The sequence below is a fragment of the Gallinula chloropus genome (genome assembly GCF_964237585.1).
Source record: "Gallinula chloropus genome assembly, chromosome: 1".
Classification (NCBI taxonomy): domain Eukaryota; kingdom Metazoa; phylum Chordata; class Aves; order Gruiformes; family Rallidae; genus Gallinula; species Gallinula chloropus.
Genome location: NC_140085.1, coordinates 7,815,988 through 7,832,608, shown reverse-complemented (window position 1 = coordinate 7,832,608; position 16,621 = coordinate 7,815,988). Strand labels below are relative to the sequence as shown.

At 45.3% G+C, this 16,621-nt stretch overlaps 1 protein-coding gene across 1 annotated transcript in view; it reads left to right on the top strand.

Annotated features, from left to right (window-relative positions):
- Window positions 1–16,621, top strand: part of FRMD4A (FERM domain containing 4A) — a gene marked incomplete at its 5' end in the record, with an annotated part of 377,986 nt that overhangs the window by 299,731 nt on the left and 61,634 nt on the right. The window contains 2 exons of the mRNA XM_084266245.1: window positions 4,156–4,212; window positions 6,713–6,735. Of these exons, the coding sequence (XP_084122371.1) occupies window positions 4,156–4,212; window positions 6,713–6,735 (80 nt within the window). The remainder of the gene's footprint in view (window positions 1–4,155; window positions 4,213–6,712; window positions 6,736–16,621) is intronic.

Below are 16,621 nucleotides of genomic sequence, written 5' to 3'. Positions count from 1 at the left end.
GAGCTTGTGAGCTGGGGGAAGCGGGGTGAGAATTTGGGGACGTGGCAGGCTGTCAGTGTGTGCTGAAACCCACCTTGTGCAGGAACAAGCCATTCAGGGAGAAACAGTGTTTGCACCAGAAGCAGCCCTGCCAGGTAGGCTATTGGAAACAGCAGCCTGTTGGCACCAGCACTGTAACTCAGAGCTGCCTCTTGCAGGGCACGCTGTGTGCCAGAGAGAAGGGTGTCCTGGCACAGCCTCCACTCCCTGCTGGTGTGCCTGTGGCAGGATTCCCTCTGATGCCGCGAGACAAACAACTGTACAAGCAAAAGGGCAGGGCCCAGAAAAGTATGGAGGCCCAGAACAGGCTGAGGCGGAGGCTTCTGGAGAAGCAGCTCCATGTGTGGGACCGGGTGAGGTTTTTCAGCGGCTGGGATTCCCTGGGAGGATCCCTCCTACCTCCCTCAGTGCTGGCAGAGGCCATTCCTGGTGACTCACCTCCACCCCTCAGGGATGAAGTGGTATGAAAAGCCAGCTGTAGTGAGGGAGCAATTGTACTGCCATCCCACAACCCTCAGCATGTTTGTGACCTGCTAAGCCACCTAGCTTCCACCAAATCACAGAATCACAGAATTACAAGGTTGGAAAAGGCTTTTAAGATCATCAAGTCCAATCGTTCCTGTCCTATGCTAAACCATATCCTTAAGTACCTCATCAACCCGTCTTTTAAACGCACCCAGGGATGGTGACTCAACCCCCTCCCTGGGCAGCCCGTTCCAGGCCCTGACATCTCTTTCAGTGAAGAACTTTTTCCTAACACCTAATCTGAATCTGCCCTAGTGCAGTTTAAGGCCATTTCCCCTTGCCCTATCTCCTGTTACTTCGCTAAAGAGACCATCACCCACCTCTCTACACCCCCCTTTTCAGGTAACTGTAGGCAGTGATAAGGTCTCCCTTCTCCAGCCTCCTCTTCTCCAGACTAAACATCCCTAGCTCCCTCAACTGCTCCTCATATGATTTGCTCTCCAGCCCCTTCACCATCCTTGTTGCCCTTCTCTGGACATGCTCGAGGATCTCGATGTCCTTCTTATGGTGTGAGGCCCCAGAACTGAACACAGCACTCTAGGTGTGGCCTCACCAATGCTGAGTACAGGGGCACAAACACCTACCTAGACCTGCTGGCCACACTACTTTCGATACAAGCCAGGATGCCATTGGCCTTCTTGACCACCTGGGCACACTGCTGACTCATATTCAGTCGGCAGTCAAACAACTGGAGCCTTGCTTGATGACATCTGTCTATCTTAAAATGCAGAAACTAAATTTGCATCTCCTGAAGTGCGGGGTAGAATCCAGAAAAATGCCTTTTTTCCAGTGCCCAGGAAAGAGGTGGTACTGCTGAGCTGAGCTGTGCAGAACTTCACTCTCTGGCAAAGCTGCAATTAGATGTGCTTAGTCAGCCCTCTCCAGCAACAAGCTCAGTGAGCATCACATTTTGGTTCCTGGGGAAAAGTTCCTTTTTGGAGCATTGCCAGGAAAAGCTTACACTGCTGTTCTTTTTTTGGAGAAAGCTTAATAAGAAGAAGGGGGAGGGGAAGAAAAAGAGTGCCTGCAGATCTAGGTTGGTCTATTTTAGTCTGACCTCTCCTGAAACCATTACTTTGCACATTCAAGCTGCCTCTCATCTCCATCCAAAAATAGCCCTGCTGGATTCCCGGTCTCCCATGCAGGTTCTTCCCTATCTGACTTCCAGCCACTTTAAAGAACCGCTGAATTTTAAAGTTGGGTGCAAAGCCCCTGCTTAGACACAGCACCCAGGCAGCATACCTGGAGAATTGCTATAGGTGTAGAAAGGAGGATTCATCTAAGCACATCCAGTGCTTGTCATCCCCACAGCTAGCAGGGGGTGTTGGATGTGCCCAAACGTTGAAAACTTCCTTGTTGCACAGAGTTTCCCTGTTGGACTTCACACAGGTGGCCTCAATGGAAATTGCCCTGCAGCCCAGGAAGACCATACTGTGTATGACATGTGTAGTTCATGATGCTATGTTAGCACCTCAGACCTTGCTCTGTTCATTCCCCAGACATACACCCTCAAGTGTCCCCACGAACACATCTGGGAAAGAAAAGGGTGGCCTGTTTAGTTTGGAGCTGCTTGTTCCTGGGTTGCAGCTGGCTCTGCATTAGGTTTTGGTGCTGTACTCTGGCTGTGCCCACCGCTCCTCCTTGCCCACCTTCATGGACCTACACACCCAAACCCTCGCACAGGACCACTGGCCTGTTGCCCAGAAAGACCAAGCCACCAAACGAGACAGGGCTTGGCATCAGACACGGTCCCTCCATCAGTCGAGCTGTTTCATTACTAACACATTCTGGCCTGTGCCAACTAGCCCTGTCCCAGGCATTGCTTGGGCACTGCTCAGGGATGAGCACCTGTTCCCAAGAGGCAGTACAGCTGATGTAACCCCAGCTGGGACGGGTGGAGGGAGGAAGAACATTTAATCATGAGCTACACCGTGCCACATACCCATAGGGCCAGAGAATGGGCTCTGGTCCTTTTTACCTACTGGTACAGACTTGCCATAAGATCAACATGCGGTTGCAGAGGCTGGTTTGTCTGTGTGATGCCTGGTGCTTCAAGATGGGAGGAAGACCGGGCGCTCTGGTTCTACTCCACATCGCCCCTTGCTAAGGGATATGCCTGCCTGCCCCAGCCCGACCCCGCCTGCAGCTGAATCGACATCCACAGCAGCCGCTTCCCTTGGCACACACATCGTTAGTGCAGGTGCCTGCGTGAATCAGGCAGCTTAGCTGAACGCGGGAAGGTGTGTTCATTGCCCGTAGCAGAGCTGGTCCTCACTCCCTAAGGAGCTGTTATGAAGGAGGTGAAGGAAGTGCTTATTTTAAAAAGTTGGCAATGGTGAAAGCCAAGGGCACCTGGATCTTATCCTCTGTTTCATTGCCTTTGTTTTTGATTTTGCCAGAGACAAGCCAACGCAAGCGTTTGTGGCTTGTAAATGAGGTGTGGCCATGACTTGGCTGGAGCATGGATCACAGCAGTGATCTATATTTAGATCCTTTGCTTCTTGCCAGATGAAGTAAAATATTAAAACCAGCAGCTTAAATAAATAAACAGAAAAGCCACCACAGGAGTGAGCTGTAGTGACCCAGTGTACATTACCACAGATGTATGAGACAATGTAGGAGATCTAGTTGCAGAATTGAGACCTAAATAGTATCCGTAGTTTCTCATTAAAAGTCTTCCCAAAAGCTGACACTGGCAGAGACCAGAGACTCAGGGAGAGCACATCTGGCCATGAGATTAATGCTCCTGCCTCCCATCCCAAGCATCTTTGACGTCAGGTCTGCATCCTATGCATTCAGAGCAGTGCCTGCACCCCTTAGTCCTGTGACCACTAGCTCAGGCACAGCTGAAGGACCCTGAGAAGTTCTCATGGGACCATCAGTGTCCTTCATGGGACCATGGTATTATCCAAACAACATACGCACAGTTTCACCTGACCCTCCAAGATTGCTTTTGTCAGGAGCTGGATCCTGGAGGAATGAAGATCTACCAAAAGATTTGCTGTCACAACTCATTCTCAAAGCAGCCCCAGCTCCAGTGCTTATGGGGATGAAGGGGCTGAGACCAGAGTTCCCACACCATAAGACAAAATACGACTCTTCTTCCAGTGAGATTACCCTGGGCAAGACAGAGGAGTTCTGCTGGGGCTTTGACACAACCTGTGTGAAGACAATTTTTCTCATTTCCATGCTTGTGTGAGCCAAGGACAAGGCTGTGTACCCCTGAAGCATGGGTCACATTTGGGGGGAGAAAAAGTTTATTTCCCAGACTACTTTTCACCAAATCACACAGCAAAATAAAAATTACTTGGCTCCTCCCCCTTCCACCTGCCTTCTCCTCCCTCCTCCCCAGGAATCCCTTCATGCCACATCCAGTTATGCCTCCTTTACCAAGCTATTACGCTGAATATTTGGCTTTCTCCCTCACTTTGGTCTCCAGGAGCACAGGGAATTCTTTGAAGCCTAGCCAGGGGAGAAAACTGGCACAGCACGCTTCACCGTGCAGTAGCCAGGAGGAAATGCATGTCCTTCTTGCAGGAGCTTAAACTGACTTAAATCTCTTTTTCCTTCTTGTTTTCTTCACCTTTCAAGGAACTCATTGAGGTTGACAGTGAAGTGGTGTTTGAACTGGCTGCATACATCCTGCAGGTGAGCACTCGCCTTCTCTTGCTTTGTGTTTCCTCGCATTACATTAAATCTCTTGACTTGCCAAATCCCCAGTGGCTGTATGGAAATGCTGGGGGTCCTCCAATCGAAGGAGAAAGATGCCTTTACACAGTTTTCATCGTTCATACCAATGTGCAATAGGTACAGAAGGCTCTTGAATCAGATCTCTCCACGCATGGAGCAGATTCCACTGCACAGTACTTTTTCGTACATAAATATATATTATGTTGGAGCCAACACAGTTATTTAAGACCCTGGGGTATGATGTAAAACCATAGAAAATCTAAGTGATTAATGCAGTTTCCTAGATGACATCCACATACAGTGGGTTCTTCTCCAGTGACTTTGCTTGCATGCGTTTTCCCAATGGGACTTGGCCCTCTGATAATCTCTATAAGCTTCTATTTATGCAACTGTCTGTATTCTCTAAGATAGACAGAAGGGCTTAAAGGTTTCTAAAAAAACTTCTCCAGAAAAAAAAAAATTGTCTTTGAAAGTCCAGCTCTTCAGGAAGGGGTCAGAGAGTAAATTACCAGCAGCATTTAGTAGATCTCTGGTTCCCAAAGAGGAATCTTTTCAGGGTAGTGGAGGTGGTTTTTGTGAAAGATCTCTTTTTAGGAGCATGACTGTGGGAACAGACCAGAGGTAATTGTCAGATGATTCTTGTTCCCCTTCTGTACAGTGTAGTTTTGGGGTTTTTTTCCCATCAGCCATGGAGCTATGAGGAGCCATGTGATCAGACAGAGCTGTCTCATCAGCCTGCACTAATAAATAACAATACATTGCTCTTCTATAGCACTTTCCATGTTAAAGAAGCAATTAATGCTTAAGGATCTGAATCTTCATTAAAATCATTTTACATAATAAAAATGGAGCGAGAGAGTCAGGATGGGGGACTCAATTAAAAGCACATTACAGAACTTGCATATTGGCCTTTGGGGGAATACACATCAAACAACAGGCTCATTGTGAGGAGCAGCAATGGGGTTATGAATCTATTGTCTGCCTCTCCTAATGAATAACTTGAGCGCTTGGTAATTGTTCAGCCAGATCCCAATCTGCCGCTCTAACCCATGTTGCTGTGACTGTTTCTCATCACAGACAAACACAGGATGTTACGTGTATTCCTGTAGTATGATGTGTAACCTAATGAAAACAGTCAAAACAAGCCACACCTCTGCTGCCTGTAACCAGAAATTACTACAGCTGGTGTTTGTGGCAGGATCCAAGCAAAACAAGAGGGATCATACTGCATTTTGTTCTACTCATTGCAGCACTTAGGTCAAAGAACTGAAGTAAAAAGAATCTACCCTACAATTAATTTATTTTATTTTTTAATCCAATATGCTCATCCCTGTGCTGGCCAGGGCATATTGTTTGGCTTTTGCTGTGTCAAACTGTAGTCATGATATGCTGAAGGACTCCTTCCTACGTAACAGAGGAGAGCTTGTATGCCCTTCAGTCCACTCAGAGGGAAATAGGAAGACAGTAAAGAACTGTCAGAACCCAAGTGATTTATGCTGCAGCCTTATTTCAAATTGTTGTGTTAACAAATTAAGGTACCACCAAAGCTCTGAACTTTACCCCAGCCTTGGGACTGAGACATCACCGGACATGGGCTGGCAGGTTTTGTGGGCGTATGGACAGATGTAAAGACAGACCTGAATGCAAAATCCAGTCCTCCTGGCAGTTTCCAAACTCCCTCATTGCACCAATTACATTATTGCTGTGTGCTTTCTGTGTAGCTGATGGCAAATGAGGTGCTTTAGCATGTATCATATGAGATGCATATTGCCCATGGAAAAATGTATAATCTGTATGATGTCTATAGAGGAGGGGGCTCACCAGATTTTGAGGGTTCACTAAATAGGCAGTTAGACTCAGGTACTAATCTAACTACTGGGGTGGAACATTACCTATTCCTTTAACATCAGGCTATGATGCTAATAAATAGAAATACTTACATTTACAGGTAAGGGAGCTAAATGCTCCCTCAAACACCCAACAAGGAACTAAAGAAACCTATGTCTTGCATCCCCTTGAAAGCTGTCAGTGAACTAGTTCTTGTAAGTCTAGTTACTACAAAATAATGAGAATACTTGTAAAAAAAGCCAGGGGAGTTGCAGTCTCAGAGGCTGCAAAGTCATTGAGACTTTAGAGATCTGCAGTTATGTAGCATCCTCATAAATTACATTTTTACTAGCATTATTTCCTGCAGCTTCTTGGGTATCCACGAGCAGAATAAGGAACCTTATGGCCTTGTATTAGGCAAACCTTTTGTTTATTAATCCACCCAGTTCACTGCATGTGTCATGGCACTTGGCATTAGATACTGGTTCCAAAAATACATGAGGAATCAATTACAACAGGAAATTGCTGCTAAATTAATTTTGCAAATGGAAAAACTTGAACAGCCATTTTCCTTCTTTTTTTTCTTCTATTTCTGGTGATGTATTTTTAATTTTTCTTCCTCATTTTACAGGAGGCAAAGGGAGATTTTTCAAGGTAGGTGATCTTAAAAAGTTTTTGTTGTTGTGGGCTGTGAGAATGTATCTGGTGAGATGACTGTGTGAGCAGTGCAACTCAGTTGCAGCTGTGTAGCAATAGGAATGCATTGTTAATGTGGACGTTGTGCTTCCTGAAATCATTTCTTCCCAAAACACAGCCTTTGGCCAGAGCATGCCTTGCACACAGCATTGTTTGTGACTTTGCTGTTGACAAATCCATTTATATGCACATGAAGTTCAGGAAATAGACTAGTCTTCAGAAGGAAATTGCTAAGGAAATGGCTCTACAGTCACTGCTATATCACAGATCCAGCCAGAGACAACATTAAAATTCCATCACTAATTGATATATTTTACCTTGAATTTGGACAGAGTTCTCAAAATCACAAGTTAGATAATTGGTTTTGTTGAACTTGTGCTATCCCTTGAGCCAAATCCTCAGGCTTGCTGTAAGAAATTTGAATAGGTGGATGTGCTTGGTGTTTCAGGAAACTGTTAAAGAAATGTCCAAGAATTTTCATTCAAGTTGACAGTATCTGTCAGTTGCACATTAGTAGCAACCAAAGGTCAGATTGCTGTTGGATGCCTTATGTGAGAAACATTTAAGTTCTTCATTTGAAGCTCAGGAGAAATGTCTATGCTAAAAATTTCACACAGTCCATATATTATCTGTGTTGACCCGAATGTGACTTCATTTGGAGCACCATGGTATCCATTTAGGTTAGTTTCAGAGAAGAAAACCAGCTGTGAATGGGCAGTGAGGTCGAATTGCCACATGAGCCTGAAGAGGTGTCTTAATTTTGTTCAGCACTGAGGTACATGGAGAGAAAATGATGTTACTCTGAGCACGCTTAGGAGGCTGTGAGTAACAGGCAGGTTCCAGCGTCTGGTGGACTGGGACTTCTAGCCAGGTTAAAGTGGAGACAAGTCAGTGAAAAGGAACAATGCACTGCAAACACTGTCTGGCCATTGTGGAATCTGAGATGACATAAGGTAACCCTTGCTACAAGGAAGTTTAAGTTCTGCCTTAGCATTTCTCAAAAAACTTACTCAACTTGCAAAATCCTCACATGCATCTGACCACAGACCACAAGCCCAGTCTTGCTTCATTTTTTCAGTTCTACCTGATTTGAAGTAACTCAGCTATCAGCAGTGTTTATTTAGAGGGCACTGGAATGCACATGGCTCTCTTTCAGTCTGGTTTTCAATGCCTGACCAGGTGCTTAGCCCAGAAGAGCTGGACCAAGCAGTTTTGCCATTCAAACCTGTGATAAACCATACCTTCCACTGGTTTTGCTTTGAAGAACAATATTTAAACTGAGCTTTAAACTAGGGAGGCGAGTGATGGAACCAGGCTTGATGGACAGAAACCTGAGGGTAACATGCCAGGGTTGGAGGGGCGGTGTGCCAGTGAGTTATCAGGCACTGTGGAGACACCTGGGAGTGACAGTGCAGGAGCTAGAGCTTCTCCTGGAAAGGTGGAGGGATCAACAGCCTGACTGAAGTGCATCTACACTAGTGCACGCGGCATGGGCAACAAACAGGAGGAGCTCAAAGCAACTGTACAGCGGGAAGCCTACGGCTTAGTTGCCATCACAGAAACTTGGTGGGATGACTCACACAACTGGAGTGCTGTGATGGATGGGTGTAAACTCTTCAAGAGGGACAGGCGAGGAAGGAGGGGTGGTGGTGTAGCCCTCTATGTTAGGGATTGTCTTCACTATCAGGAGTTTAATGATGGTGATGATAAGGTTGTATGTTTATGAGTTAGAATCAGGGGAAAGGCCAACAAGGTGGACATCCTGGTGGGAGTCTGTTATAGACCGCCCAACCAGGACAAAGAGGTAGATGAAATCTTCTTCAGGCAGCTGGGAGTAGTATCATGATCGCTGACCCTTGTACTCTTGGGTGGCTTCAACCCAACACTTATCTCCTGGATAGACAACACAGCAGAGAGGGGTCAAACTAGGAGGTTCTTGGAATGTGTGGGAGATAACTTGCTGACACAGCTGGTGAGTGAGTCAACTAGGGAAGGCGGCCTCTGGACCTGTTGTTCACAAATAGAGAAGGACTTGTGGCTGCCTTGGGCACAGTGATCACATGATAGAGTTCTCAGTTCCTTGGGAAGGAAGGAGTAGGGTTGGAAGAACCAATGCCCTGGACAAGACCAAATACTGGGTCCTGCACTTTGGTCACAGTAACCCCAGGCAATGCTACAGGCTTGGGGCAGAGTGGCTGGAGAGCCCGCTGGAGGAGAAGGACCTGGGGGTGTTAGTGGACAGCCAGCTGAACGTGAGCCAGCAGTGTGCCCAGGTGACCAAGAAGGCCAACGGCATCCTGCCCTGTATCAGGAATAGTGTGACCAAGAGGAGTAGGGAAGTGATTGTTCTATTGTATTCAGCTCTGGTGAGGCCACACCTCGAGTGCTGTGTCCAGTTTTGGGTCCCTCACTACAGGAAGGACGTTGAGATGCTGGAGCATGTCCAGAGAAGGGCAACGAAGCTGGTGAAGGGTCAGGAGCACAAGTCCTATGAGGAATGGCTGAGGGAGCTGGGGCTTTTTAGTCTTAAGAAAAAGAGCCTGAGGGCAGACCGTATAGCCCTCTATGACTACCTGCAAGGAGGGTCTAGAGAGGTGGGTGTCAGTCTCTTCTCTCAGGTAACAAGCGATAGAACAAAAGGAAATTGTTTCAAATTGCACCAGGGGAGATTTAGGTTAGACATCAGGAAGAATTCCTTTACTGAAAGGGTAGTCAAGTATTGGAACAGGCTGCCCAGAGAGGTGGTATTTAAAAGGCATGTAGATATTGTGCTCAGGGACATGGTCTAGAGGTGGACTAGGCAGGGTAAGGCTGTGGATGGATTCAGTGATCTTAAAGGTCTCTTCGAACCCAGGTGATTTTATGATTCTGTGATGCGATATTTTTCAGAATATCTTGAACATGAGGAAAGCACACCCAGAAAGTGTCCATTCAGGCTGTGAAACACAGAATAGAAAGGAATCAGATGGCTCAGGGTAATAGGACTGAAAACATTTTATCTTCAAGTATCTGTTTCTAGATCAGAAGTGGAAACAGCTGGTGGAAAGCATCCATCTGCTGAAAACTGTTGATGTCCCCTGTAAAAGAAATGGCTGAGTTTATGACTGTGCACTTCTCTAGGCCACAGAGAAATGAGGAATCTTCTCTGAGAGCACAGAAGATACCTCAACACCTGGTGTTACCAGCTACCTCCACATCAGTGTGGCAATCACCATCCTCCTTAAAACAGTTCTTACTCTTTTCCATCTGTGGATCACAATGATTTGGAGTGGAAAGGGAAATACAGAATCATAGATTCTTTTTGGTTGGAAAAGACCTTTAAGATCGTCAAGTCCAACCGCTAAACCATCTCCCCAAGCACCACATCTATGGATGTTTTAAATACCTCCAAGGATGATGACTCCATCACCTCCCTGGGCAGCTTCTTCCAATGCTTGACAATCCTTTCAGTGAAGAAGTTTCTCCTGATATCCAATCTTATCCTAAATCCTTACATCCAAGTCAGGCAGAGAAGTGGTGTCATAACAGTTTGCTGACACTCATAAGGACCTTAATTTATAAGTGGGCTTTGGTGGCAAAACAATGTGCCCTATTAGTGGAGTTTAAAGCCTATTCTTGGAGGAACACTGAATAATGCTACCAGGACCCTCTATAGTCTACAAGAAGATTTAACATATTCAAGGATGTGTGTCCAGCAGCTCCCCTCTAATGTGCACTGACATGGGTTTATGTGCTGGGTGAGATCCAGGTGCTACTGAAGTCAACATGAGGTCATTGTGGTCAAGATTTTGCCTGCTGAGATTTTGTGGTTATTCGTATCAGTGGTGTAAAATCTGGGAGGCAAATCAAGCCTGGGGCCAGCCAGAGGAACTGCAGATGGAGACAAATGTTCTGACATCTTTTAGGGCTGAAGTTAGCTTCAGTGTTTGAAGTTAGTTGATGTTGAAATGCTGTTTAAAATAGAACTGGCTGCTCTTTGAAAGGAGAAGTTCTGCAGTTGCGAACGTCTTGCCGCTGAGATTCAAAGCTAATATGTTGTGCATGGCAGCATACATTGCGTGAAGGCTGAACTCTTGAACTCCTGCTTTGTTTTTGAAGAAATAATTTAATTCTAAAGGGTTGCATGCTTGGAATGCAGACCATAGATTTCCCACACCTGTCCTGTCTAATGCCACCATCAAATTTATAGCCTGTGAGACTACAAGTTTCTCTCTGGCCCTGGTCCAGAAAAGTGCATAAGCACTGGCTCACTGGTAGTGATGGGAGAATTGCTGCTCCCCATGGGAACTTTCCTGTGAGCCACAGCCGATCCCCTTAGGTGCTGGGATAGCCAAAGCCAAGTTGTTATAATTTCAGCTGTGGGTTGGCACCTGCCCATAGTGTCCAGAACGTGATTACCTCCAAACCCCACTGCGCCCAAGTGATGGATCACAAGGAGCTGGTTCAGGACTCCTCGGTGCAGTTGCAAGTCTGGTCTTTGGGCCTCATGGAACCTCAAAAACAGAACTGATTTTACAAAATCTGCCTGTCAGTTTTCTACCTCTGGGAACTGCTGCATCTACAATGACAGCAGCTCCCACTGCTGCTTATCAGGACATCATCCCATGCCTCAGAATACTGACTCTGCTCATAGTAATACTCTTTCTCCAAAAGGGACTTCTGTGCCATATCAAACACATTCTACATCCTTTGATAGGGCATCATCATACATGAGTCTGTCATCACTGCCTAACTCAGGCATCACAGCCCTGTGTTTGCTAAGCCTGGAGAGCACATAGTCTGAGTTGCCTTTACCTGTCTAGAACTAAGATGCCACAATAGCCCTGACACATCAGTTTAGCACCTACAGCAATCAGTTTGACTGAGCCCTTTTCCATTTCGAATGTGCATTTCATTTCAAAAACAAGGCCATCAGAAACCCTGAATCCATTTAGATCAACAAAGAAAAATATTTTTGTGTTTGCTGTAAGTGTCCTGGTCCAAGTCAGTCTTCCAAGCAGAGCTGTACAACAGGCACATCTCTTAGTCGACACAAATTTAGGCAGAGTGAGGTTTAAACTAGAAATTTATTCTCCTTAAGAAGTTCTCTGTCCTCTACATTAAAGGAGAGTGGTTTTCATGTTGTTTAAGAGAATCCCCAAATGTTTCAGCTGGCAAGACTGAAAAAAAAGTTTACCTGTAAGCTGGAATGTATCACTGAATTTAGGACAATTGAGTATCCCTGTATCCTGGGTTTTGGTCAGGATGGAGTGAACTTCTTTTTTAGCAGCAGATGGAATGCTGTGTTTGGGTGTTAAAATGGAAGCAGCGCTGGTAACACCCTGATGTTTTTAGTTGTGGTCAAGTAGTCAAGAACTTTTTCAGTTCTTCATATTTCCCTACTAATGAGAAAGGAGGGGATGAAGCCAGGACAGGTGACCCAAACGGGCCAAAGAGGGTATCCCATGCCAATTATGTCATGCTCAGTATAAAAGGGGGCTGGTGGGAGGAGGAGGAGGGGCAGCTCCAGGACACGCGGTTTTTGGGGGACGGTCGGGTTCTGGGACGGCTCTGGGTGGCACGGCCTGAGCCGTGGGTTCGGTGAGACACTGCATTGTGTGTCAACAGTTTCATACATTTTTTGCTCTGAAGTCCTGTTAGCATTGTTATATTTTATCTTTCTGCTATTCTAGTAAACTATCCTTATCCCAACCCACGGGCTTTTGGTTTCTTGGTTTTGGGTTGTTATTTGCCCCTTCCTTTTCCCTTCCTTTCCCTCACACACCGCCCTCCCTCCCCCCCCCCCCCCCCCCCTTCTCCCCCTCCTCTTTACCTTTAAAGAGCAGGCAGCTGCATGTATCTCAGCTCTCAGCCGGGGTAAAACCACGACACCCTGTTCAGCTGATTCTCAGGTTGAATAGGACACTTAAGAATTGATCTACTGGTTATAAAAGTTAAGACTTCAAAGGCACAGAATCACATGTATAAAGCTCCTAAACTAGTACCCTGCACACAGATGTAAAGGTTATTGAGCATATCTTGTTTCTAGGAGGGAACTCAGTCACACTTGGATGGCAGAGTGTGGGCAGGACAAATTTCAGTTCCTTGGATGAATGCAAATCCTACAGTTATGACCCTGTTTAGGACTATATAGAGGAAAGAACCAGGGTGCCTTGGCTAATTTTGGAGAGACTATCACATATTGTTAAATAGTTGAGGATTTCCTTCTAAATTTATCCTTCTGGATTTAGAGTCCAGTCTAACATTGACAAAAATCTTTGGGAAACTCACACTGACTTTGGTTTTACATACTCAGAATCCAGCTCTTCAACAGCATTTATGTCCAAGCAGCTGGAAATAACATATAGTGATTGTTTGTCCCTCAGTTTGGGGAGGGAAAAGAAAAAAAACCCTCAGTAAAAGAAAACCATGAGCCATTGCAGCTAGTTCATCAGATGAGGCTCCCATTGCTAACTTTCTTCCAGTCAAGCCATAGGAGACATTTTGAGTGAACTCTTAAGTACCTCCCAGCAACATATGAAAGAATAACAAGGGAAGAAAGCTAACAGCCAGCTTCCTGTTCAGCACAATTTCACAATCATTTCAACATTTGGGCAAATGGTAATCTAACATAGTTTCAGGCTTACTCTTCTTTCTGTGTAACCAAGTGACATTTAACCAATTAGAGTTTATTAAAGGGTTACAAACCCCAGGCTGCATTCTTGCAACCTTATGGAGGAGATCCTCAACACTGCATTTCACATTTAACCCAAGAATCTCAGGCTCTGGTTTTCCTCTTCCATTCAACAGAATTAATTACAATGCTGAGAAAAGTTGATAACTTTAACCTGAGGTTTTGTTTTATTACTGATCATTGTTATTACACATGCTGGATAACATATGGATTTCCTGAGACATAACTGCATGTGCAATCAAAATTATTGCAGCCAGTTTGCAAAACGTTTTTCACAAAATGCTTCTGAACTGCCTAGGTGGGCTTTTCACAGACACACACCACCCCCCCCCCATGTGTAGACAGAAATACTAATTTGTTTGGCCAAGACTCATTAAACAGACAGTACCAGAGCTAAGACCAGGATTTCCTGTCGTCTTAGTCCATTCTCCAGTCAGTCAGTCAGTCAGTCAGCCTTATTTCTGGATATCTAACCAGCTTCAGGAACCCATATAGATGGCTTCTCTGGTTCAGTTTTCAGATTGTTATTTAGTCTTTTAAATATTATAATCTCCACCATAGTGCAGAAATCAAGTGGTCTGGAGGACACAGAGAAAATGTATCTGGAGCTTTTCCCCTGTGTGTTAATAAATCTATATCAGAAGCACCCTTCCATATATAACAACCTGCAAAGTTGGACACTTTGGAATATAAAATAAATGCAGCACAAGTGACCGGATTAAACAAACACATTCTAAATACAGTAATAAAATAAACACACTGAGCTATTTTGCTAGAAAGATTTGGAAAAGCATTAAGTACAAAACCACTTGTGATCCTGCTGGAAACATTTTCAGAATTAAGGGGCTTGGTGTTTTAAAAGGAACCAAGAGGAAAATGACCTCAATGCCACTAGTTCAATTGCAACTTGAGTCATTACTTCTTTTTTTCCTTTTTCTTGATTTGTCAGCCTTCTGGGAGTCTAAATTCATCTGTCTTGAGACAAATCTTTCCAGAAGACTTAATGAATATATGGACCATGGAACGAAATACCTTTTTGTTCCTAGAAGTGATTACCTGAGATACATGAGGCACTTGGAAGTTGTGAGAGGCTACCTTTATGGTATTTTCTGAGTACTGTGCAGAAATGCTAATCCTATCCCACAACATCACTAAGAATGGCTTCTTCTCTGATTATTAAAAGGCTTGTTATCACAGTACAAGGAAGCTTTACTCCTTACTAACAGAAGAGATGGAGCTGACTGGTGTCAGCCCTTTATTTTATGGGAGACATTACTGATTCAGGTTTTTTCCCAGACTCTCAAAGATAGTTAGTCACCACTAATCTTGCCCTATCTGACAGTTTTCTGGGCTCAGAAAGTCCCTGTTTGGAAATAACTCCCTGTTTTCCCAGAAAAGTTTTGGAAATTTCTCAACTTCCTTCTGTGAGAAGCCAGCCTCAAAAAAAATCTTCACTTGAGGGCAGTGACTGCTGCTTGTGCTCCAGTCATTCTGGGTTCCATGGATTTTTTCCAAGTTTCTTTCAAAATGTCAAAAACCTCAGTAAGAGCTGTGACACCTCTGAGCAGACCTGGTAGACTCTGTAAGCAGCAGCAGCTTGATTATCAGCCACAGTTATCAGTCACAGAGCAGAGCGGCCTGATCAGCAGATAACATGGAACAGAGCAGCTTCTTGTTCAGACTTGTGCAGCTATTTACCTGCCATGGAAGAAAAAACCTGAATAGTTTTTGAGCATTTGCACTTACAGAGAAGGATCTATCTGATGGTCAAATGACCATGAGATTTAGGCAGAGTGGGTGTTCAGTTTGTCAAGAGTCATTTGACTTGGCATATGAAGTGCTACTGAGTGTTTTCTTGTGTGCTTAGCACAGAAGCAGTTGCCTTATTCATTTCTTGTTAGTGCTGTTCTACACATCTTCACTCTGCAAAAATTTGAGCCTAATTCAGACTTGGGCATCTCTGCCATAGATTTGTCCTGACTACATACCTGTAGATGTACCCAAATTGCCTTCTCCAGGATTTGTGTCTGTGGTTTACCCTATGGCTCAACCTAGAAAATTAACCTGCAAACTCCAATTAAGTCAAACCCACCTAGATCTGCTGCTGGTATGTGCAAATGGACAAATGCTATGGGAAGATTTTTAGAACAACTGAAACAATATCACAGAATCACAGAATTGTAGGGGTTGGAAGGGACCTCGAGAGATCATCGGGTCCAACCCACCTGTCAAAGCAGGTTCCCTAGGACAGGGATGGCAGGAGGGACCCACTCCCTTGCTGACAGGGACATGTCTCTACAAGCCACCACACAGACTGCCCCAGAGACAGGAACAAAACTCAGGGTGACTTGGCAGATCCAAGGGCTCTTTGGGCCTTTAGAGGTGTTCAGATGGCTGGTCTGCAGCTGGGGGTGCCAAGACTACCTGTCTGCCTGGTTAATAGCCCCAGTGCCCTGCAGGAGAACCAGGGGGCTGGGAAAACCAGAGCTCTGGAATAGGTAGCTCTCTCCACAGCTCCAGGACAGCCACACTTTTTGGCAGTAGAAGAAGGCAGAATAAAGCCTGCTATTAAGAAGTAAGCCAATAAACATTAATTCTCTGGCACTCCTCAGTGTCCTGTCTGGCCCTCTTGGCTGTGCATTTCCACGGCTTTAAAAGTAACAGCAACGCTGTCTTCCTTCCCAAGCCTTTGAGGGACTTTTTACATGTGTACACAATTCCTTGTGTGTTTAAAAGTGGAAAAGGGGGAGAAAAATCCCATGGTTACATCTCATCTGCGAGAATCTGCCTCCTGTTTCACGAGCTCTCCCCACTCCCTGGTGTGCAGTGATGCTGCTCCAGCGTCTTGTGTGGCCACTAGAGGCTGCAGGGTGGAGAACATTAGCCAAGTGGCTGGGACTGGTCCCACAGAGGGGTTTGTGTAGCAGGACACAAATTCAAGCTGGAGTCTTATCACTGAAGATGTGCAAAGGCCAGGCTGCCAGAGCAACCTGTGATACTCAGAAAGCAAATCAATTCTTTTTTGCAACAGGTTGTAAGGTGTTAGAGGTGCTTTATGGCACCTGAAAACATCACTTTTCCTCTGTATGAACATGTCCATGGGACCCTCCTCAATGAAATGTGACATGGTGGCTTTGGTGTCCAGCCACTGGTAGGAAATGCTTTAACGTA